The 24,221-nt window shown below is 35.9% G+C and overlaps 2 protein-coding genes across 3 annotated transcripts in view; both read left to right on the top strand.

Annotated features, from left to right (window-relative positions):
* Positions 1-24,221, top strand: part of qrich1 (glutamine-rich 1) — an 821,757-nt gene that overhangs the window by 253,031 nt on the left and 544,505 nt on the right. The window lies entirely within an intron of this gene.
* Positions 114-22,990, top strand: tmf1 (TATA element modulatory factor 1). 2 transcript variants are annotated; one of them, NM_001003522.2, is given in 17 exon segments: positions 114-631; positions 3,366-4,684; positions 8,041-8,144; positions 11,581-11,707; positions 11,799-11,904; positions 12,027-12,169; positions 12,348-12,514; positions 13,205-13,361; positions 13,785-13,877; positions 17,433-17,589; positions 17,745-17,937; positions 18,021-18,090; positions 19,142-19,234; positions 19,376-19,498; positions 19,578-19,733; positions 19,864-19,989; positions 21,857-22,312. In NM_001003522.2, coding segments are annotated over 17 exon segments (3,411 nt in total). In that variant the 5' UTR covers positions 114-498; the 3' UTR covers positions 22,001-22,312.

The following is a 24,221-nucleotide window of genomic DNA, read 5'->3' as shown; positions in this document are numbered from 1 at the left end:
CGAAAAAGGGATACTTTTGGTTATTTACCTTTATATTTGTTTTTATCTTCGTTAAAGAAGAACAAAAATACATCTAGACGTCTTTGAGGTGGCCTGACGTCACGTGCAGGATCTGATGCGCTGCTACGTGGACAGGAAGTAGATCTCGAGCTGCCAGAGGAAAACAAAACAATGCGTACAAGTCCAACCTAAGAGTCGAGGATTGCGAAAGTAAAGGAAAAATGTCGTCTATTCCCTCCTTTAATTATTTATATTATCGACTTTCGTTTTAGCCCTATATTATGTCGACTGTCAGCAAATTGTCTGTTGTTTTGGGAGCAGAACTAGCCGCCAAGCTAATGTGGACAGCGGCCTAACAAAACAAACACACATCAACCTGCTCCGGCTGTTAGTGTGGAATAAAGCTGCTCTCGTTTGGGAATGCTTTTAAAAATGTCGTCTTTTATATAGACGTTCGCTGGACTGTCACACAATCGGGTGGAAGTACGTTAGAGCAATATGAGTTGGTTCAACGCGTCACATCTGTCGAGTTTTGCCAAACAAGCTTTGACAACTGCTCAGAAATCTATCGACAGGGTCCTGGACATTAAAGAAGAGGAGTGGGGTGACACAACCGGACAGAACTTCCCTGGTAAGTTTAAGTATGAATGGTGTAATTTGAGTGGAAAAAGAAGATGGAGTGTGTTTAATGATTCATGCTTGATATATTTATGCAGGCTATGGATTTATTCAAAGTCATCTAAGTCATTTCCAAATGGACACCAATACCCACAGACAAGCATCTTTTTAGTTGATTTGCTCTTTGCTGCATAATTCCTGTCCTACAAGAGTTCACAGACAGATATTCTTATGGGTGCTGGAAATCCTTGAAAATACTTAAATAAATGTAATTGTTGCTGTCTTAATATGTTACTTAATCTGTTAAACTTTAAATAACAAAAAATCATTATATTTTTGCATAAAATGAAAGCTCTGGAGTCTGCGCATGTGTATGTAGGTGATCTGCCTTTTCTATCTGTACCTTTTGATTCAACAGTGTGAGATTACAAAATGCATGAAGATGATTGCTTCATGAGTAAAATTAATATCAATTTTAGATAATACATGACATATTAAAGATGTGAGCCAATGGAAGTGATTCAATGTTGTGCTAGAGGCGAACATGCCATCAGAAACTTTCCTTGCATTAACCTATAGCACATGTGTCAAACTCGGTTTCATAAGGACAGCAGCTTTGCACTGTTTAGCTTTAACCTTAGTTAAACTTGCCTAATTAATCTAATTGAGTCCTTCAGACAAGATTGAAACCAGCAGGTAATGTTAAAACACCCTTCATAGTATCGTATAGCATTGTAATAAATAGGATCTGATATAATGTGGTGAAGTATGTAAATATGTAGTTTGCCACACTTGTAAAGTGCTGGACAGTTTGAAAACGGGTCGAAGAACCCTGTACAACTGGGAAACAAAACTACAGTATTTACAACCAAGTTATTGAGACTGAACCACAAACCATCCAACCAAAATGAAAGCCCTGTCAAAAGTGGGTGAAATAAAGTGCTGTTTTCATTTAGGGTAACATTTAAATTTATGTTGAAATGAAACAACATGTACTTACTCTGACCTGTACTTAATAAAACAAAACACAAGATAACAAAAGATCTTTTTTAAACCTTGCTGACAAATGGTTTAAACCTTATGGGTTGAAGGTACATTATAAAGATTTAAAATGACAATTAATTAGAGTTGATTTTTTTCCCTTAAATAATATTCTTGAATAAAAGCTTTTTAAAATGTCCTGATAAACTTATTCTACTACATATGCATGAAACCATGTTTGTTACTACCACTCATGATGCAGAGATTGAATTGGTGTCCCAGTTCAAATATCTTGGCATTTTAATTGATGATACACTTTCTTTTAGTTCTTACATTCAGCAATTGGTGAAAAAAATTAAAAGTGATTACAGGCCTATATTTTAGAACTAAGACCTGCCTTTCTTTTGATGCAAAAAAAAAAAATAAAATAAATAAAAGAAGCTGGTTGATGCAGCATTTATGTCGATAATAGACTACAGTAATGTTATCTCTATGAAAGCTTCATCTCAGAGTCTGCATGCATTTGGTGACTGTTTACCATGGTGCCCTAAGATTTATAAGATTTATTTATAAAATTTAAGATTTAATATATAGGTTGGTCTACTTTGTCCATTAGCAGGCTCAAGCATTGCCATATCTTTGATTAAAATCTATATTGGGTTTACTCCCATCATATATACAGCATAACATTTGTAAAAAGCTTGTCCTTAACTATGGGCTTCAGTCACAGGATATTTGTTTACTGTCTGTTCCTAAAGTGTGGACTGAAATGGGGGAAAAAATATGCAGCACCTTTTACATGGAATAATCTACAAACAAAGTTGCAGTTTAAAGAATTGATTTCACTGAATGCTTAAAAAAAAGAGTATAAATGATTTAGAAATTGAAACAAAGGCTTGTAGATGTTTTGAAAGTTTGTTGTCAATGTGTGATTCATGTTAACTGTCAATGGTTTTTGTTTATTGTTTTGTTAGACTGATGTGACATGTATACTGCCTAATCTCGGCCAGGACGCTTTTGTAAAAGAGTAAAAGAGATTTTTAATTTCAATGTGTCTTTCCTGGTAAAAATAAAGGTTATAATAATAATAATAATATAAAATATATATTATTGTTTTATATATATAAAATATATATTTCATTGTAATATGTTTAAGTAATGCATACATTATTATTATTGTTGTTGTTATTATTATTATTATTGTTATTATTATTGTTATTATATATTTTAAATATTATTTTATTATTATTATTTTTAAATACTTAATAATATTGTTAGTTTATTTATTGAACGCAGTTGAACTGAGCGGGATAATAACACTGTTATCTTCTGTAGGGCTGAACAATTGAACTTGTTACATAATTTACAAACTTTGCAAAATTAGTAACACTGATGTTAGGCTGTTTATTACTATGTAACGTTCTGATAGTGCCCATGCACACATTGTGGAAAAACTCTCCTGAATATAATTCAATATCTTTTGATAATGGTTTATAGCAAGTCTTTTTAAAATAAACGTTGTTATTATTTTAATCAAAATGATTGGATACTGAATGCTGATGATACCAGAGCATTGCTATGGTTACCTTAAGGGCAGTTATCTCAATTTCAGGAGTGAATCAATACATGCACAAAATGACAATTTAGAGAATTAACTTTAAATTGTCTTTTTTAATCACTGTATTTGAATTAGATTTTATGTTATTACTTTTAGGTGAACTTTCTCTTTAAAATACTCTTAATACTCTAAATACTTCCTTTTTCAGATCCACCAGGCAAGCCAGCACCTACGGGATGGGGAATGAACCAGTGGAACTCGCCTACTGAGGAACAAACCACGAGTCCCCCTCCATCCTCTGAGGCCATCACAACGCCGGTCACACGAACAGTGGTTGATGAATCTGAGGATTTCTTCAGTGCCTTTTTGCCTCCTGGGGATGTACAAGCTGTAAGCAACACTAAGGTAGTGTCTGTGGCACCTGCCAAGTCAAACCGCAGACTACGGGAAAAAGAAGACAAGGACAAGGAGTTAGTGGACAATGACTCACAAGGTCAGGCAGAGCTCAGTAAAAGCAGCAGCCAGGAAATAACTGAGATAAAGCCAGCCGGGGCAGAACTTTCAGAGCAGAATTCATCCACTGTGGAAGAGCAGATGCAACCAGAACTGGGTATTCCTGCTTCAGGTGTTGCACCAGAACAAGCTGTAGAACAGGAGTCGATCGAGGACCAAACAGAGTCAGATGGTTTGGTTTTAACTTTAGATGTTCCACTCACAAATGTACCTTCATCTTCCTCAGAGGGTGAATCTGTTGATTCGTTTGATCCACCTTTGAACGTCGAGACCAAAAATCCAGATAAAACCCTGCCTGTCCCTCCTAAAGAAATTATTTTAGAATCCAAAGATGCTAAATCAGAGGACCGACAAAGCGACACCCCTTCTCCTCCTGTTAGTGCCTTCTCCTCTGGAACTTCCACTACCAGCGACATTGAGGTTTTGGACCATGAGAGTGTGCTGAGCGAGAGCTCGGCCAGCTCCAGACAGGAAACAGCTGAGGCTAAAGCAGGTCTGCACCTGATGCAAGGCTCATTCCAGCTTCTCTCCGCTTCAACATGCAGCGACTTCCCTCGCCTGGATGAATATCCCAAACTCACTGAAAGCTGCGGCTCCTCATCTGATGCTTTTGAGCGCATTGACTCGTTTAGCGTGCAGTCGCTGGACAGCCGCAGTGTCAGTGAAGTGAATTCTGATGATGAGATCCCAGGGAACCGTACATTGGCCTCCATCACAGCTGGACCTTTGCCTGCTCCGGCTGAGTCTGTGCCACAGACCAAACAGGAGGAAGAGGAGGGTATGATTGAGTCAATGAATGACCAATCGCTGGATGACAATGAGATGGAGGAAAGTGGCCGCAGTGCAACGCCAGTGAACTGTGAGCAGGTAGATGAATTACAGGAAGTCGACCAGGAACCTGAACCTGACCTCACAATGTCCAGTCAAAAAATCGATGTACATGAAACTGTAACACCACTGAGTACTGAAGAAAAACCTGGAGATTCACCCTTCCAGATTTCAGAGCTCCAAAAGGTTGTATTATATTATATTATTCATTCATTCTTTCATTAATTTTCTTGTTGGCTTAGTCCCTTTATTAATCCGGGGTTGCCACACGCAAACGCAGGGAGAACATGCAAACTCCACACAGAAACACCAACTGAGCTGAGGTTCGAACCAGCGATCTTCTTGCTGTGAGGCGACAGCATTACCTGGATCACTGCGTCGCCCATATTATATTATATTATATTATATTATATTATATTATATTATATTATATTATATTATATTATATTATATTATATTACATTACATTACATTATATTATATTATATCATATCATGTCATGTCATGTTATGTTATGTTATGTTATTTTATTTACTTTTATTTTATTTTATACATTTATTGATTTTCTTTTCAGCGTAGTCCCTTTATTATTCCGAGGTCGCCACAGCGGAATGAACCACCAACTCATCCAGCACGTTTTTACTCACACTCACACTCAAACACAGTCATTCACACACACACAGTCATACACACACACACACACACACACACATACACACACACACACACACACACACACACACACACTCACACACTCACACACTCACACACTCTCTCATATACTATGGACAATTTAGCTTACCCAATTCACCTGTACAGCATCTCTTTGCACTGTGGGGGAAACCGGAGCAAACTCCACAACGAAACGCAGAAGCTCGAACCAGAGATCAAGCTACCTTCTTGCTGTGAGGCGACAGCACTACCTAATGCACCACTGTGTCGCCTGTATTATATTATATTATATTATATTATATTATATTATATTATATTATATTATATTATATTATATTATATTATATTATATTATATTAAGGTATAAATGCAGGCAATTGCTATCATTGTTAGAATGATTAAAGAATAATGAACATTATTTTCCTAAATTAAATGAGTAAAATTTGGCTTTTACTTCTGTTATCAATGGAAAGTTCAAATAAAAAGTTTTTAAAATAGAAATCTTTGATAATATTATAAATGCCTTTGCTGTCTTTTAATTTATTGTGTACTTATCATACAGATGCACTAGTTTAAAAAAATCTTTCTGACCTCAACAATTTTTTTTTTAATATAAGGGCTTGAAATTGCAACCATTTTTTAAATTCGTAATTTAATCTATGTGACCTCAATATATATTTGGGAGCAGGGGCAGATTGGCCATCTGGCAATTCTGGCAAATGCCAGAAGTGCTGGACCATTTTTTAAATGTGGGCCGGTCAGTTTTTTTAATAAATTTTTTTATGTATTGTTTTTAGATGCAGGCAGCTTTTATCTCTTGCAAGATGTGAATATGATGATGATCATGATGATGATGATGATGATAGTAAAAATTATAATAAATGTTAAGCACTTGGCCCAACCGGTAACGGCCAGCTGGTTTGGAGATGCGCTGAACAATTCGACCAAATCAGAGGTTACGCGGACGTAATCAAAATTTGGCAAGAATGTCAAACAAACAGTAAGTGCAACACAAACTAATTGTCAGAGATGTACTGTAAAAAAGGAATGGCGGAGTCGAAAAGCTCAGAGAAAGCAAAAAATGGCTCTAAAATCAGAAGCTGCCAAATCCATAAAATTAACTGAAATATTCTTGAAAAGGGGCAACGCAGTGGCGCAGTGGGTATCGCTGTTGCCTCACAGCAAGAAGGTCTCTGGTTCGAGTCCCGGCTGGGTTAGTTGGAATTTCTTTCCCCACATGTCCAAAGACATACACTGTAGGTGATTTGGGTAAACTAAATTGTTCATAGTGTATGTGTGTGTATGGATGTTTGCCAGTGATGGGTTGCAGCTGGGAGGGCATCCGTTTTGTAAAAAATATGCTAGATAAGTTGGTGGTTCATTCCGCTGTGGTGACCCAAGATTAATAAAGGGACTAAGCTGAAAAGAAAATAATTCAATGAAATGAACGTATGTATAAATTTGTTTATAAATGGGTTGTTTTTGTTCCAGTCACATACGCTAGATGTTTAAATATCTATTACATATGGTACTGCTTATTTTATTTCACCATCTGTACACCAATGTAAGTAATGAATGTGCATGTCTGTAGGTCGGCCTGTGACGGTGTGTTAATGTGGGCTGGTGTGGCCACAGTGCCAGGGCTTTTTTTGTCCCAGTCCGCCCCTGTTTGGGAGCATTTGTGCGAGTATATTAAATTGTTGCCGTGCGACCTGCTTTCATTTCAAAATATTTTTCACTTGTGCAGATTTGGAGACATTCATGCGAATGCACCTAAAAATTTTGCACCTAAAAACGTGAAACACAGCTCTCAGGAATGGTTTAAGACTGTTGTCATGCCAACTTGCTACAATGAATGAAGTCAGCAACACTCTCTCTTCTGATTGGCCCACTGCTCTGGATCTGAGAGACAGTGCTACATGTAAAAGTTGAAAATCTTGATGAGGCATCATAAAAATGCAAGGTGCTGAAAAACACAGGAGTGCATGTTTGTGAAAAAAAAAGTAGCAAATGTAGCGCATTTGTGTAGAAAAACATGACGTGAATGTTTACTATTAGCTGTCAGTCACACAGTCAGTGCCCTCAGCCATCAGATGACAGGGGACTACAATGTGTGAACGTAAAGCGCTGAAGATGAGTGAATGAAAAGATCATTGACCGATATAGTTTTTGAAACCACCATAAGTTACAAATAATGGCAAACTTTATCAGTGATCTTGGCGCCACATGGAATCTGTGCGCATGCAGAAATCTCTTATTTTCTTATTCTGTCTTATTTTGTCTTTTATTTACTTGTGTAAACTTATATTTATTTTGTTTTTAAAGTAATTTCAGCAATATTATTGACTAATATAAAAATGTTCATATAATTTATTTACCATTTAGTTTGTAAAGTAATTATTTCTGTCTTTTAGTGGATTTAATAAATGAGAGACTTTCTTTGCTTATCAAATGGCTGGATCTAATTGGATTTGCATTGTAAACAGTAACTACAAGTTTAAAATGTATTACTTTTTATTTCATATATTAAGTTTTTAGTAATAATACATAAAAAATCATTCCGCATAAATTTTTACAAAATTCTGCACTGAAATAGCAAAAAATGTCAGCAGATTCTGTCTGGCCTTAGTGATAATATACCATTTGAGAATGTGTACACATTTTTCAGAATGAGTAGAAAATAGACTTCCAGTGGGACCAAGTTTGCAGGTAACCACGTTTGCCACTGAATCTACCTACATTTTTGAAGTTGGGAGCACCAGTGCTACCAAGCAAAAACAACAATTTTAAGTCCTGTATATGTATATGAATTTTTTTTAAATTATGAAAGTTATATTTATTCTGTTATTGTTCTCTTTCCTCATCTCCAGATTATTGAGGAGCTCTCTGGCCGATTGGAAAAGAGAGAATCACAGTTGCTTGCGGTCAGTAAAGACAAGGCCAGACTTGAGGAGGAGTGTGACAATCTCAAAGAGTAAGTTAAACCTGTGCTCCAGAAAACAATCTGCTCTCCTATGTTTTCTAAAATGATACATGCTTTCAATCAATCAATCAATCAATCAATCTAGCTAATTAGGGAAACGACAGTATTTGCACAGCTTGATGCCGGATGCTGTGCTCACATACTGTTGACAAAGGATTAGCTTACAAAAAATGTAAAAACCTACACATCTTTTAGCAAGGACATGGCACAAAAAAGCAATTATGTTTTGAAAAATGTGGAAAAATATTAAAAAGCTTTCATTAACATGGGTTTTTAATATTTTTTCCACATATTTTGATTGCCTTGGACTTTCTTTTGCTGTTTATTCTGATAAATCTCTTACCCAAAGAGCAGCAATACATTAATTAAGCTACCCCTTTAGCATGTTTTGTTTGATTTTGAGTAATTTTTTCTTATTGGGCAGATAATTCTCTTGCATGATGTGTAGGGATGCAACGGATCACAACCCACGGTTCGGAACACTTGTGGGCCGCACATTAATTTTTTTTTACTGGTAGATTAATCCTAAGTTTGTAACGATCACAGAGAGATCGCCACTCACGTCATTCAAATCACATGAATTAAAGCATTTAGGCTTTCCTGTGAAATATTATGATGACTGAAGAAGCTGTGGTAGGTTATTCAGAATGTGGAGGATTTCAATAAAGGTGTTTTCTGTCACTACTTGTTTAGCCTGTATCAATGTATTCAGTGTAGGTTGCATGATTAATCATTAAAAGATCAGGATCTCAACAACCTCGCATCATAAATTATAAATGATGGTGATTTGCATGTTTATTCATCCTTCAAATTGCTGCATTGAAATCTGAAAACACAAAAATAAAAAAATGAAAAAGAGATTCAGTCTTTAGTCTTTTAAGTTGGTTATGAAGTTATAGTCAAATAACAAAGAAGTACTGGGATAACAGTTTATAGTTTAGATCTAACCCTTAATGTTTATTATTAAAATCACTGTCATATGCATTTAACGACTCTCAAAAAATCCAAGTTGTAGGCACCAATTACATTAAATTAAATTATAAATGTATTATTTAAGCAATAGGTGGCAACATCCAACCATCAAAAATATGCCACTGAATAATGACACATCTAGCAATGAAACATGAAGTTTTATGAGTGAATAACTGAATCATTTATTGAAAATAAGACAAACAATAAAAAGGGTCATACAAATGAAAATGTTAGATTTCTACATTTAGTGTTATCAGCAACAGTAGTAGTAACAGTGATTTTTTCCCAATACTTAATGTGTTACAATTTATTTTTATTTAACTGATTATTTTTTCATTTTATTTTTAATAAAATCACAGGTTCTTAGTTCCTAAAGTGTCTTGCAGTACAGTTGTTGTAATAAATGAAAAGGAAATTACATTTGTCTCTTCTCATTTTTGGCTGATCCGAATAATGGTCTGATCCTTGACTAAAAAAACCCTTATGTCATCCGAACCGTGACATTTGTGATCCATTGCACCTAGGGCTGGCTGATATGTCAAAAATGCAATCTCAGAAACGCCAACTCAGCCGAGGTTCGAACCCGCGACCTTTTTGCTGTGAGGCAACAGCACTACCTACCCACTGTTTTACCCACAGTATATATTTCAATATAAGTTAATATATATTGATATATTTAAGATATATTGTTAATGCTTCCAGATTTTAAAGAGTACCCCAACAGTGACTGAAGACACAAAAATTAGAGGGTGCATTAAACAGCACAACATTTTCAGTCGATACATTTTTAATGGCAGAAATTTCGGTACATCTCTAATATTAAAGAGCCCATATTATACATGAAATAGGGTCATATCTTGGTTGTAAGGGTCTCCAACAACAGTTTAATATGCATGCAAGGTCAAAAAACACTTTCATGGTCTTATAATCTGCATTTATTTTTACCTAATTATCCCAGTGACTCCTGTATGAATCGTCCAGTGATTCATTTGTTCCCAAACCCCTCCTTAGCGCGCAGCTAATCTGCGCTGATTGGACCAATGACAGTCTGTCGCGATTGGTCGACTGCCTTCAGTCAGAGTGAAATGCCAAACAGCTAATCAGCAATATAAAAGTAATCACAGTTCATACACGCTCGATGGTGTAGGCGTGGAGTTTAGCTGCCAGTGGGTCAATGTAAATACAGACTATGGACTTGAAAATACAGACGACTGACTATTTTATTGAGCAAATTCTCCAAAAGCAGTTGAGGAGATCTCCTAGCTTCTCACTCTGCTCTTTTCACAGACACACACACACACACACACATATTGCACAAACACACACACGCACTTAACCCTGCTCCGGACGACAACGCGCGCACACACACACACACACACACACACCTCCGGACGACAGCGCGCGCTCACACAGACACACACACTACTCCTCATCCACGGAGCTCCGTTAACGCAGCACGCGTCGCGTTTTTAACGTGACTTTGCACGCGATAAGAGAATATAGCCAGTTACCCTGATACAGTACACGCGGTTACAAGTAACAAATCACAACTAAATACATTTGCAAGCTAGAGTCAACGAGGCAACTTTAATCGCACGTACTTACACTTGAGAAATGGAGGAAGAAAAATCCTGATGTCCATCAATAAGTTACTCTTTACTGATCCTTCCTTTAACAAACGCTGATGAAGTATTCTTTGTAGCATGTAGCTTCCAGAAGTTTCCAGTAGTTTCCAACTGCTTGGCTATAATGCTGAGGTTTCATGTTTGGGTAGAGACTCAATATATCCATCTGCAGTGTGACTTCAATCGACCGGCATGTTTGTGTGTGTGTGTGTGTTTGTGGGTGTGTGTTTGTTTGTGTGTCTGGGTTTCTGCGTCAGAGGGCGGGGCCTCAGGTTTGAAATCTCCCGGGTTTGCGCGTGCACGTGAATAACTTGGTTTCGCTCGTACGTCATGGCGAAACACCTAATGAATCGGTATCAAGGCGACTCGTTTGAAGCACTATGAGTCGACTCTTTTATAGATGAATCAACCGTTTTAAACACTGTACACTAACAGATTTAAGCCTTAGCTGGATACTTCACTTCACTTAGAGCTGTGTTACACACTACATGGAGGGGAATTTTCAAAAACCCATAATATGGGCTCTTTAACTGACTTTTAGATTCCCATTGTTTAACATTTCTGCTTTCTGCTACTACAGCTCTTATATTAATATAGACTAAAAAAGTCCAGAGCTTATCATTGGTATTGACCTAATTTTTATTGGGATTCGATATAATACCGTTTATCGGCCCAGCCCTAGTTACACCTCTAATGATGCTTATATTAGACTGTTTTGCTATAATGCTGATCTCAGTTCACTGCATTATTTATCAAAATAAATATCTTGTTTCTGATATAAGCATCTTATATTGGTTTTAAAATACAGTTAACAAGATCTGTGTTAACAGTGAGGTGATCAGCTTGAAGGAAGAAAGCTCTTCTGTACAATCTTTAAAAGACGAGTTCACCCAGCGCATTGCTGATGCAGAGAGGAAAGCTCAACTCTCCTGCAAAGAGAGAGACATCGCAAAAAAGGTATTAATTTTTTTTTATTATTTGTGCGAAAGTCTTTTTTTAATCATCAATCTTGTTTTGCATTTAAATGCTTCATCTTTGATGACCACAGGAAATCAAAGGCCTCAGAGAAGAACTGGCAAGCAGGTTAAACTCAAATGAAACTTTGGAACTGATTAAAGAGAAAGAAGAACAGATCCGAGAGCTTCTTGAAGAAGGCGAGTGTTTACTTGTGACCTTTACTAGGAGGATCATTTGAGATTTTACTGTACAATCCTAAAGGAATCTGGGTATTTTTTTAATTGGGTGTTTTTCTTTTTGCTGGTTTTCTTTTGTTTAGGTGAGAAACTGTCCAAGCAGCAGTTGCAGCACTCCAACATCATTAAGAAACTGCGTGTGAAAGAGAGGGAGAGTGATGCACAAATCGCCAAACAGACCAAAAAACTTAAAGAACAGGAAGAAGAACTGAAACTCTTGCAGCAGGTCAGAAACACAACATTTAAAGTCCACATGAACTTAAAGATGTTTCAGAAATGGAATATTAAGTAGGGAGTGGGACTTTCTTTTGGCACATCATATATATTGTGCAAGTGAATTCAGACATATTTTTATATCAAATATCAGTGGAATAATTAGGTTTCTTCAATGTTATCATTTGTAGGTTATGGATGGTAAGGAGGAAATAGAAAAGCAGCACAGAGAGAACATCAAGAAGCTGAATGCTGTGGTGGAGCGGCAGGAGAAGGAACTAAGTAAACTGCAGACCAGCAGCGAGGAGCTTCAGGAAAAGAGCCGCAGCTTGCAAGCAGCTCTCGACAGCTCCTACAAGTAAATAAACACTGCATACATACTTTATGCCGACACGCACACACATTTCCTGTCCCAGTGTCACTGCAATTTAGTTGTGGTTTGTATTTGAAAAAAATAAAAAGTTCTGGGGGTCTTCAATGAATCCTAAATCAATGTTTTTTTTGCCTTAAAAAGGTCTTAAATCAGGTCAGCAGTCTTAAATTTATATGATCATGGCATTGATTTTTATATTTTACTTAAAAGTGAAGAACAAGCAAAATTTAAGCAATGACAAATCATCATTTTTGTCATTGGCACCTTTAGTGTTCACCATGATTGAGCATGAGCTTTATTGTAACTTTTATTAAGGATGTACTTCAGGTGTGTAATTGTACTTTATAATTACAGATTTCTTATTTTCTTATGTCTGTGGGATGCACTGTCTATATAATGCAATGTTTATGTGTAGTGCTATAAAGTGGACAAAAAAAATATATATATATATTATTAATTAAATTAATAATACTAAAATAAATCTATAAATGCATAAATATAACAATACAGCTATAAAAACAACTCTTCATGTAAAGACATATGTAATTAATATTTTTCCTTAAATGATTATTTTTTTGGATTGAAAGTCTTTAAAAAGTCATAAATTAAAAATCATTCAAAAAAAAAAAAAAAACTCATAAAACCTGCAAAAACACAGACTCTTCTGTTTTCTAGGGAGTTGGCTGAACTCCACAAGGCCAACGCCTCGAAGGACAGTGAAGCACAGGAGCTTGCGCTGAGCAGAGAGGTGCAGGCAAAAGAAGAGCTGAGTTTGGCTTTGGAGAAAGTCCAAGAAGATTCCCGCCTACAACAAGAGGCACTGGCCAATCAGGTAAGCCCATTTTGTAAAATTGTTTGACCATATTAAATTACCTTAAAAGCATCATTCACTCAGTGTTGAAAATTTTCTCTCCATTTACTAATACTGAAGTGATGCTAAATTTCTTAATTATTCTCAATTATTAAACACAAGATATTCTGAAGAATGTCGAAAAAAAAAGCCATTGACATTTATAGATGGAATAAAAAATACAATGAAAGTCAATTCCTATTTTTTCCCAACATTTTTCAATATATCTTCCATTTGTGGAGGTCGAGTAAAGTAAAATTTTTGTATTTTTTATTACGTTTATTTGTTAAAAAATAATGTCAGCATCTGGGATTACTTATCTTGGTGTATTTGTCTTTTTTGATGTGTGATTTTGAAGTTTTAGCTTTCATGTTTATTTGTGACTTTTTTTTTTGTTATGTTCAGGTGGCTGATCTGAGGGTGGCTCTACAGAGAGCTGAACAGCAGCAGGCCAAGAAGGAAGATTACCTGAGAGAGGAGATCAGTGAGTTACAGCAGGTAACCAGAATACATTTCCTGCTTATTGGAATTATTGCACTATTTGTTTCTTGTCAGCTGTTGTGGAGAAACCTGTTCTTTTAAAGTCAGCTTTTATTTTTTTGAGTCACTTCCATTACTATATTCAAAGGAGTTTGACAAAGAAAACAGACAATAATCAGAAATCAGAGTTCCATTTGTGTGAAACAAGCTCAGTTTATTAGGGCCAATCATTGTGTTACGGTCATTATTAGCTGGAGTACCTACCAGATTCTCTACAGGGCACTCCAGAATGCTTGACTAGCCAGTCATCGGGATTGTACCTCCCATTATGCTTTGCATCTCACTGCTGAACACTGACACACAGCAAATCAGCGAAAGTACAAATAAAGTGTTTATTCGGGTATTGAATTTTTTCTCCCATTCTAACTGATCATAAACTGCTGATATCAGCGGGTGACAGGTCGCTCTTCAGCCCACAATCTGCAAAAAGGCAGGTAAAGTCACGCTTTCCCTCATTAAAAACTGTTCTCAAGATTACATTTTGTGATGTAACTTTTTTGGCAATCCTCTATTGCACATTTAACCATGCACCACTCCCCAGATTTAACAATTAAAAAAACTGTTTCAGATGCAAAGCATGATGGAAGTTGTGGTCTAGGTGAATAGCTCTTGGAGTGCCCTCTGGTGAGTTTGGTGGGTACTCCAGCTAATACTTGTTTTGTTCTAGTTAGTTCAAGATGGTTCATTATAGCTAAATACAAATGTCTTTGCTAAAAGAACCTCAACTAAACATTCCAACAGTGCATGTCTGTTTATTTTTTTGAGCATCTTTTTGCGAGAATTAAACAAGAAAAAGAGTATCTGTATAATGTAAGAAAGTCCCAGATTGACTATTCATTTTTTTCCTATACAAACTGTTTTCATATCCACAATTGTTTACCACAGTTTTTGACAAAACTAATGTAACTGTGACTAAAGGCTCGCTATGGTGGGTGATTTAAACTGAACCAGTTGATCACTGTACTCTGATCAACAGTGTTGCCAGGTCCACTTATTATAACAAACACTTAATAAGCCTTAAGCGATCTTGTATAGTGAACTAATTAATCATGTGATTACAAATGTAGGTATGCATCTTATTTATTTCTTAAAGGATTTACATTTAGTTTTTTTGTGGTATCTGTTTTAGGGCTGTGCAATTAATCGAAATTCAGTTTCGATTTCAATTTTGGCTTCTAATGATTATGACAAAATATTACCCGAGATAAAACAATTTTTTACATCATGTACTGCCCCTTTCCATTTGTACACTTTTGTTGCTCTGCATAGCTGAGTATCTTATGAAAATTACTAAAAGCATGTACTGTAATGTAACTTTTGCAGTACAAGATGCCCATCATTCACTGATGTACATTCGAATCATTCATGTGTTTAAAAGCGCGAAAGAGAGCATGCTGTTTATGTGTGCAAGCTCTTCAGAGACGAGCAGAGCACACACGTCTACAGTCATCTTAATGTGACCTCTTTAATTGTCAAATACATGCAAATTTGTGTCAAAACATGGTGTTTAGTGATTATACATACTAACCCTCATTTATGCAATAAACAAACGAGTTGAGAATCAAAAGACATGTCAAAGTGAAACCATAAATCAGAACCGCACTGCTCTTAAAGTGACAGCGTGCAATATTCCTGCTGCCAACTGTTATTATCATTATTAATTAAACAACAAAAGGACAAAATCACTCACTACTCTTGACTGAAAGACTTTTATAGTTAAAGTTTTTTTTTATAACAGTGAAGAAGCTTTAAGCACAGTTTGTTTCATTTTTTAATCTATTGTATTTATTCCCCTTTCCTTATTTACAGGGAGGAAAATAACTTTATATATGCAGTTGAAGTCAGAATTATTAGCCCTCCTGAATTATTATTGAATTATTAGCCCTTTAGATTTTCCTTCCAGGGTGACGCAGTGGCGCAGTAGGTAGTGCTGTCGCCTCACAGCCAGAAGGTCGCTGGTTCCAGCCTCGGCTGGGTCAGCTGACGTTTCTGTGTGGAGTTTGCATGTTCACTCTGCGTTCGCGTAGGTTTCCTCTGGGTGCTCAGGTTTCCCCCACAGTCCAAGACATACAGTACAGGTGAATTGGGTAGGATATATTTTCCGTAGTGTATGAGTGTGAATGAGTGCGTATGGATGTTTCCCAGGGATAGGTTGCAGCTGGAAGGGCATCTGTTGTGTAAGTGCTGGATATTCAACTAAGCCGAAAAGAAAATGAATAAATGAATTTCACTCCAAATTCTGTTTAACGGAGAGATTGTTTTTCAACCTAGTTCTAAACAAAATAATTTTAATAACTTATTTCTAATAACTAATTTCTTTCATGTTTGTTATGATGACAAGACATATTTTTTTACTATATATTTTTCAAGAGACAAGCATTTAGCTTAAAGGTGACATTTAAAGGCTTAATTAGGTTATTAAGGCAAGTGAGGGTAACTAGGCAAGTCATTGTTTTACAGTAGTTTCTTCTGCAGACAATCACAAAAATATATTGCTTAAGGGGGCTCATATTTTGACCTTAAACAAGTTTTTAAAATTCATTTTTTTATTCAAACCTGCTTTTATTCAAGCCAAAATAAAACAAATAAGACTTTCTCCAGAAGAAAAAAATATTATTGGAAATACTGTGAAAAAAATCCTAAATCCGTTAAACACTCATTCATTCATTCATTTTCTTTTCGGCTTTGTCCCTTTATTAATCCGGGGTCGCCACAGCAGAATGAACCACCAACTTATCCAGCACATGTTTTACGCAGCGGATGCCCTTCCACCTGCAACCCATCTCAGGGAAACATTCATACGCACTCATTCACACTCATACACTACGGACAATTTAGCCTACCCAATTCACCTGTACCACATGTCTTTGGACTGTGGGGAAACTGGAGCACCCGAAGGAAACCCATGCGAACACGGGGAGAACATGCAAACTCCACACAGAAACACCAACTGACCCAGCCAAATCTTAAACCATCAACTTTCTTGCTGTGAGGTGACAGCCTTGCCTACTGCGCCACTGCGTTGCCTTGTTGAATATCATTTGGGAGATATATATTGAAAAAATAAATAATTCACAGGAATCAGCTGTAATCCTTTTGAATAATCATAGATAAAATTATGACCAAATTAATCGTGATTATGATTTTTCCCATAATTGAGAAGCCCTAATCTGTTTTTATTTGCAAAATGTGGCAACATTAATGAGAAAAGATGTATCTTGCTCCCTGTGAAATAATAAATAATCAAACATTTTTGTCATTAGAAACTAGTTGTTTACAGGTTCCTTACACACTATGTAGAATATTAATTAGAATGGAGAATATCAAACAGATTTTTTTTTCTCTGTCGTTAATTTGGTTTTTAAATTTGGCTGTCACTCCTTTTGCTGAAATGATTGTGTGCTGAACAGGACTAAACACTAAAAGGTAAATTGATTGCCAAATTGAACTGCGTCTATATTTGGCCAATTTGTACAAGTAAATGATGGGTATGCTGTATTTGTACTCGAACAGAGGATACAAGAAGCAGAGACAAGAAACCAGGAGTTGAGTCAAAGTGTAACATCAGCAACACGGCCGCTCCTTCGACAGATAGAGAACCTTCAGGCCACCCTTGGGGCTCAGACAGCATCATGGGAAAAACTGGAGAAGAACCTTTCTGACCGCTTAGGTGAAACTTGCTTGTTTCGACTAAGTGTTGGTGGCTTATCATATGTTTAAATTTACTGTTTTTTTTTTAAGAATAAGCTGCATATGTCATCCATGAAGTTATTATTTGTTCATAAGTTATCATTTATTCACAAGTTGTTATTTCTCTGTTTACAGCTGATGCCCAGGCTCAGCTTGCTGTTTCAGTAGAGAAAGAGCGTTCAGCTACAGAAGAACTGCTAGCCATCCGAGCACAGATAACATCTTTTGAGTCCCAGGCCTCTTTGTTAAGGCAGGAGAAGGGGCGTCTGCAGGGACAGCTGGATGCAGAGAGGATGAGGAGGGAAAAACTGGAGGATGACCTAAGCAGGTATGAGACATGAGATATGTTTCATGTTGTAAAAACCAAATGCAGGCGATGCTGTGCTCTTACAGTGATTTCTGTGTGTGCAGGGAACGTGTAGAGCTGGAGAATCTTAAAGGGGAATATGCTCGAGTATCAGAAGACTCCAAGAAGGAGAAGGTACTATTTGTTACTGTCAGTCAGCGCTAAACATAAATTGCAGCAGTCTTTGCCTCCCTATTACCCTGTTTACACTCTAAATTAAAATGTCTTTTGAATGCAGAGCTAAGAAGTATGAAGAAATTAATTCCACTCTTGTTTCTTTTAAGTGCTTGTTACATGGCAATAGTAACAGTAAAGGGTCTTAAGTCTTCACTTGAGATCAGAACACTTAAAATTCTTTTTAAGAACAGGTAGAAACTGGGCCTGAATGAGATTTATCTGAGAGAAATGGTTTGTGCAACAAGAAAAGGGGCTTGATTTTGTCTATTGGTTATTTATATTGAACCAGTAAAGGTATTATCAGAGAAGAGGTTTTGCTTAAAGGTTATGAGCACGCAGAGATGTTAAAAGATGATATTTACAGATACATTATTTACAATAACGTTGCAGAAATGGTCCAACAGGGTTGAGCTTATTGTCTTAAGGAGTTATGGGTATGTTTTGAGAATAAACCTATCAGAGTCTCATCTCCTTTTCCCTTTGAGAGTCAGGTGTGTTGTACCATGGTGCTTTTACTATTTACATGGTGGTTTTTATAAGTGGAAAAACTGAGCATTTCACTAGTGAGAAAACCGTTAAACAGACCATCTGCAGTGGGAGGATAAAGAATGAGCCTCCTCCAATCTGCCTTTACTTTCACTTTCTGTTTTACTTGGATAAGGAAATGTGTTGTAGGCACAGACATTAGCCTACATAATTAATTTAGTTTAAGCGCAAAGATTTGTTTCAAAACTATTTCTAAATTCAGTTGTAATTTCCCAATAATAGAAAAAGAACAATAGAACAACTTGTAATTAATAACTAAAAAAAAGCCCGCCGAGATGAAGACAAGATTGAAAACAAATAGATTTTGTTTTAAAGATCACGAACCACATTTCTCAATGTATAAACATGCACAGATTACATCTTGAGCTTAAGATTACAATGTGTACTAAAAAAATATATTGTTGTTCATTTTGATTTCACGTGGACTTTAATCTCAGTATCTGTATTGTTTGCTCCTCTTCAGTTACTTCTCACTAACCAACTCGAAATGGAGAAAATGAAGGTGGAACAGGAGAAGAAGAAATGCTACCTTGCACAAGAGGCCCTCAAAGAAAAGGTTTTGCATGCAAAATAATTTTCATCAGTAATTTTCAAATTTTCAATCAGTACTTTATGAAAACAAAAAGCCAAACACAATGACAATAACTGTTGTTGTAAAGTTTCAGAAGTCTGACATAAAGGTTCTCTGTTTTACCAGGAGAGGAAGTCTCTCAGTCTGTCTGTGACTGATGCTCCAGCTTCCTCCACTCCTTCACTGTCCCGCTCCAGTTCTGTTAGTGGAGCCGATCATGCCGGATTACCTTCCTCCTTCTTCTCACAGGTACTTTTTGAGATGCTTGAATTTTTTTCTTCTTCTCAAAGTCTGGTCCTACTTCAGCTGCAATGTGTGGTTTTTGCAGCAGGAGGACTCGCTGGACCATTCTTTCAACACTATGACCATGTCCACCAGCGGGACTAACCTGTATGAAGCGGCTCGTCTGGGTGGTGGATCCAGTGTCATTGAGAGCCTACAGTCTCAGCTCAAGCTCAGAGAGGGTGAAATAACACAGCTGCAGGTATGACCGGCATTTCAACAGAACAATTCTTTTTCAAATTACAAGTACATAATGAGTTATTTACCTTTGTATTTAGAAATACAGTATTTTATGTACTAATTTGTGTTAACCACTTTTGGTCTTCTACAAGATGGAGATTGCTAGTCTAGAGCGAAGTCGCACTGTGATGTCAGAAGAGCTGATCCGATTGACCAATGAGAACGATGAAATGGAGAGTAAAGTGAAGGAAATCCCTAGGCTGAAAGTGCAACTGAAGGTGAACCACATGCAAATCTACTAACAGATTATTACAACTTGTTATCTTTGTGCATAAGATGCATATATTTGATCCTAAAGATGCTAACTTTAAAAATTTTAATTATTTAAATATGATTAAGCATGATGAGCTTTTCACACGAAAAGATTGCTGTGAATCAAGCATGTCATGAGGCTATTCTTTAGTTACAGCTTTGTGATATGATGCTATTGTTTTGTTTTCACACAGGTTATATAAATAATAAAAATATTGGCCAACTGTATGACTACCTCATAGTACTTGGCAAAATATTTTACTTGCATTATTTATTTGGCAAGTTTTAATTTTAGGTTCTATATATGTGTGAACAGTAACTGTAAAAGGAGCAGTTTTGCTATTATTTCATATTTAAAAATTTATTTAAAATAGCAATAGATTAATAAAACCATTCATGTTTTTGTGGTATTATTTATTGTATTTAAATGAGTATCTCACTCTCACCATGGCTGCAATCATTTGATCAGAAATAGCGTACAAACAGTAATATTCTGGAGAGTTATTACAAAACAAGCAGCTTTATTATTTATATTTCAAGATGTTTTTTTTATGCCAAAGCTAAATTATCAGTATAGTTATTCCAGTTTTCAGTGCCAAATGTTGCTTCAGAAATGATTTTATTATACTGATTTAGAGTTGAATAATTGTACTCATGTGCTGCCCTTTTTTAACTGTCTTACATTTTCAGGGTTCTTTTATGACTAGAAAGTGAGAAAATTTATTAGAAATAGAAATTGTATGTAATCAATTCAAGCTTTTCATAATAATTATTGTTCCAAAGCAGCTTTACAATTTTTATGACATTAAAGTCAAAATCAGAAAGTTAAGGTGTTGTGTATAGGAGGACGGTATATAGTGTCATTTTACAAAACGAGATGTTTACTAGTATAATATATTTTAAATCTTTTGTCTTTACTGTTACTTTTAATTAGGTTAATGCATGCTTGCAAAATAAAAATATGAATATTTTAAATGAATATCCAAATTTCTCTCATTTTGAAGTCCACCGCAACGTAGGACGTAGGAGTGTGGTTTCCCCACCCACCAAATTGCTTGACAGCCGCTTATTAACATGCCTCTGTAGTAAAACGTATAATCATATCCACAAGAAAGGACTTGCCCAAAGCAACTGGGATTAAAAGATCTGTTCAGCTCTCTGTGATCATCAGTCATCAAATGTGATCAAAAATGAGCAAACAAGTTAAAAACGTTTCTAAAATAGTTCATGTTCAGTTCATACAGCGATTTTACCGTCTTTACTTTATCACCACAGCCACATGTCAGTACAATTATAAAAGAAGACGCTTCAATCCTGGTTTGTGGACATTAAATCAGGTTTATTTTGACCTTAACATAACAGATGCCCATACAGGAGTGTATATTAACGTGTACCCAGTCACATTTGCCGTGCAATAACAGAGCAAAGTTAAATGCGTATTCGATGTGTGTGTTTGTAACAACATTGTGTGTGTCTCATCGAAAGGCTTGAATTAACTCCACAACAAATACATCAAATAATCATTGGGATAGTTCTTACTGTAGTATTTCTCACAAACGTTACTTGAGGTCTGCTTCCTTCATGTCTGTCACTGTGCTGTTTATCTGACACAACCAAGGCGGAGATTGAGGCACACTCTGACAGCCACAAAAACAGCTACATTGTGTTCAGAGCAGAAAATTCCAATATTCTAAAAGCTATAATAAATAATCTGATGAGTGTTTTGAGCTGAAACTTTACAGACACATTCTGGAGACACAAAAGACCTAATTATTAAAAAAGGGTAAAATATGTGCCCTTTAAAAATTTACCAAATGTTTGTTTGCTCCTCAGGATCTTGAACAAAGGCACAACACAATCCTGCAGATGTATGGCGAGAAGGCAGAGGAGGCTGAAGAGCTGCGTCTGGACCTTGAGGATGTAAAGAACATGTACAAACTACAAATAGATGAACTGCTGAAAAACCAGAAACAATGAACTCTGCACATGGACTTGCACACACTGACTGTAAACAGAGCTTTGCAGTAGAAGACATAACTGTGCTTCTCATCTCCGAGCGTTGGTAATAAAAGACCAAGTAATTTAAATGTATTTCTTTTTTTCTGAGAAAAGAGTTTGTTTAGCATATTTCAAGGGCCGTCGATTAAAGTTATTTAAGATGTGATTCCTCTCACGGTTGTGGGATTTTACTTTTAAATGATTTTGCTCTCAGTGAAAGGGATAGATTATTTAAAGAAATTACATTTCTGTCATTATTTACTCACTCTCTAGTGCTTCTTTCTTCTGTTAAGCATAAAAGAAGATGTTTTGAAGAATGTTTGAAACTGGCAGCCATTGACTTCCACTGTTTTTCTCAATGGCTGCCGGATGGCTTCCAACATTCTTCAAAGTATCTTCATTTGTGTTTTACAGAAAACAGAATAAATGAGTGAATACATTTTCATTTTGGATGAATATCTCTTTAATAACCATGTTTGGTTTAAGAAATGACATCACTTTCAGTGTATTGGTGTTTAGTTGTGGTGTTTTTTTTTAACACTTAAATTTGCACAGTGAAGTAAGAATTCAGACTTCATGCGTTTGGATTATGATCATCATAACTGAATTGCTATATTTTCCTCTGATCTTCATCCTCTGGGCTGCACATCTTGCTGGTAAGCAGGCGGTTTACAGTTGAAGTGTCTTCTGACATTGTGAAATAATGTAAACCTGTTTTTTTAGTTGATTCCAGGGTACCACACATCATTCAACATGCTTAAGTTAGCCCAGCTCTAGTTATACGTTAAGATTTGCACTCATTTTAATCTCATCTCTCACTGATTGAGTTTTAGTGTTGAGGAGATCCAGGAAAATCTTTTACTGTCATATTCTCAGAGATCGTAACTCTGTGATGTCACTGTAAGATACCTTTCCTGTGTATCTGCAGTTTTATGCACACATGTAAATAAAGTAGGAAATATCTATCGAGCAGACTCTTTTTTTTTTATGTTAATTATGTATTATATTATGATTATGATCATCAGTGTTGTGTTTTTCAGTTTATTAATCATTAATTAATAAATGTTCATCTAAAAAATATACATTTTTAGTTACAGTGATCAGCATCTATAAGTACGCCCCTCACATATTTTAAATTCGTGTTTTTAAAAAGATGCTTTACAACATTATATTTGTGCAAATACATTAGATTAGTCGGTACTGAAGCCAAATCTGGAGCTTATCTAACAAAATAACTTAAGATAACGGTCCAAAAACTAGGACACTCTAATTTATATGTTATAGAAAAATATTAAATACAAATTTAAAAACGGGAAAAAATCAAGAAAAGCAATAAAAAAGGAAAATTTTTGTTGAAATTTTGTAGGTTGTAATTTATTTAGCTATATTTTGCTTGAATTTAATTGTATTATCTTTCATAATTTCTAAATTTGGTTGGTGACTAAGATATTATTTAAATAAATTTATCTGTTTAATAAATCTGTTTTGTTAAGAGGCACCAAAATACATTGCCTATATTTACTGAGAAATGGATCAAAATGTTCATTTTCAAAATGGGGTGTACTCAATCATGCTGAGCACAAGTTAGTTATATAGAATATATTATTACTAATGTTGTTGTTTTCATTATGATTTTTGTTATTAGTATCACCCGTTTTAATTTAGTGTTTATCATTTTTAGTTTTATAATAATAATTATTAAGTTGTTATATTTCGTTAAATAATAACAAATATCGTAATCATCGTCTTTGTTGTGTTTTACAGATTTTTCGTTTATTCATTTTCTAGTCGGCTTAGTACCTTTATTAATCAGGGGGTCGACACAGCAGAATGAACCGTCTACTTGTCCAGCATATGTTTTACGCAGCAGATCCTCTTCAAGCCGCAACCCAACACTGGGAAACATCCATACACTCTCATTCACAGACACACACACTACAGCCAACCAATTTAACCAATTCACTTAGATCACATGTCTGCAGTGGCACAGTGGTAGCACTGTTACCTCACAGCAAGAAGGTTGCTGGTTCAAGCCTTGGTTGGGTTAGTTCTTGTTAATGTGGGATTCATCCTGGGCTGCTCCGGTTTCCCCCACAGTCCAAAGACATGCGGTACAGGTAAACTGGGTAAGCTAAATTATCCGTAGTGAATGTATGGATGTTTCCCAGTGATGGGTTGCAGCTGAAAGGACATCCTCTGC

This window comes from Danio rerio, chromosome 11, assembly GCF_052040795.2.
Source record: "Danio rerio strain M-AB ecotype USA chromosome 11, GRCz13ab, whole genome shotgun sequence".
NCBI classification, from domain to species: Eukaryota; Metazoa; Chordata; class Actinopteri; order Cypriniformes; family Danionidae; genus Danio; species Danio rerio.
This window is presented reverse-complemented; position numbering and strand designations above follow the sequence as displayed.

What these genes read in the sequence shown, in the direction of transcription:
- tmf1 (XM_087272216.2), top strand. Translation starts at nt 499, where the DNA reads ATGAGTTGGTTCAACGCGTCACATCTGTCGAGTTTTGCCAAACAAGCT. An exon ending in GAGTGTGACAATCTCAAAGA is followed by an intron (nt 8,145 to 11,580) that starts GTAAGTTAAACC and finishes CTGTGTTAACAG; the next exon opens with TGAGGTGATCAGCTTGAAGG. An exon ending in CTGGAGGATGACCTAAGCAG is followed by an intron (nt 17,938 to 18,020) that starts GTATGAGACATG and finishes CTGTGTGTGCAG; the next exon opens with GGAACGTGTAGAGCTGGAGA.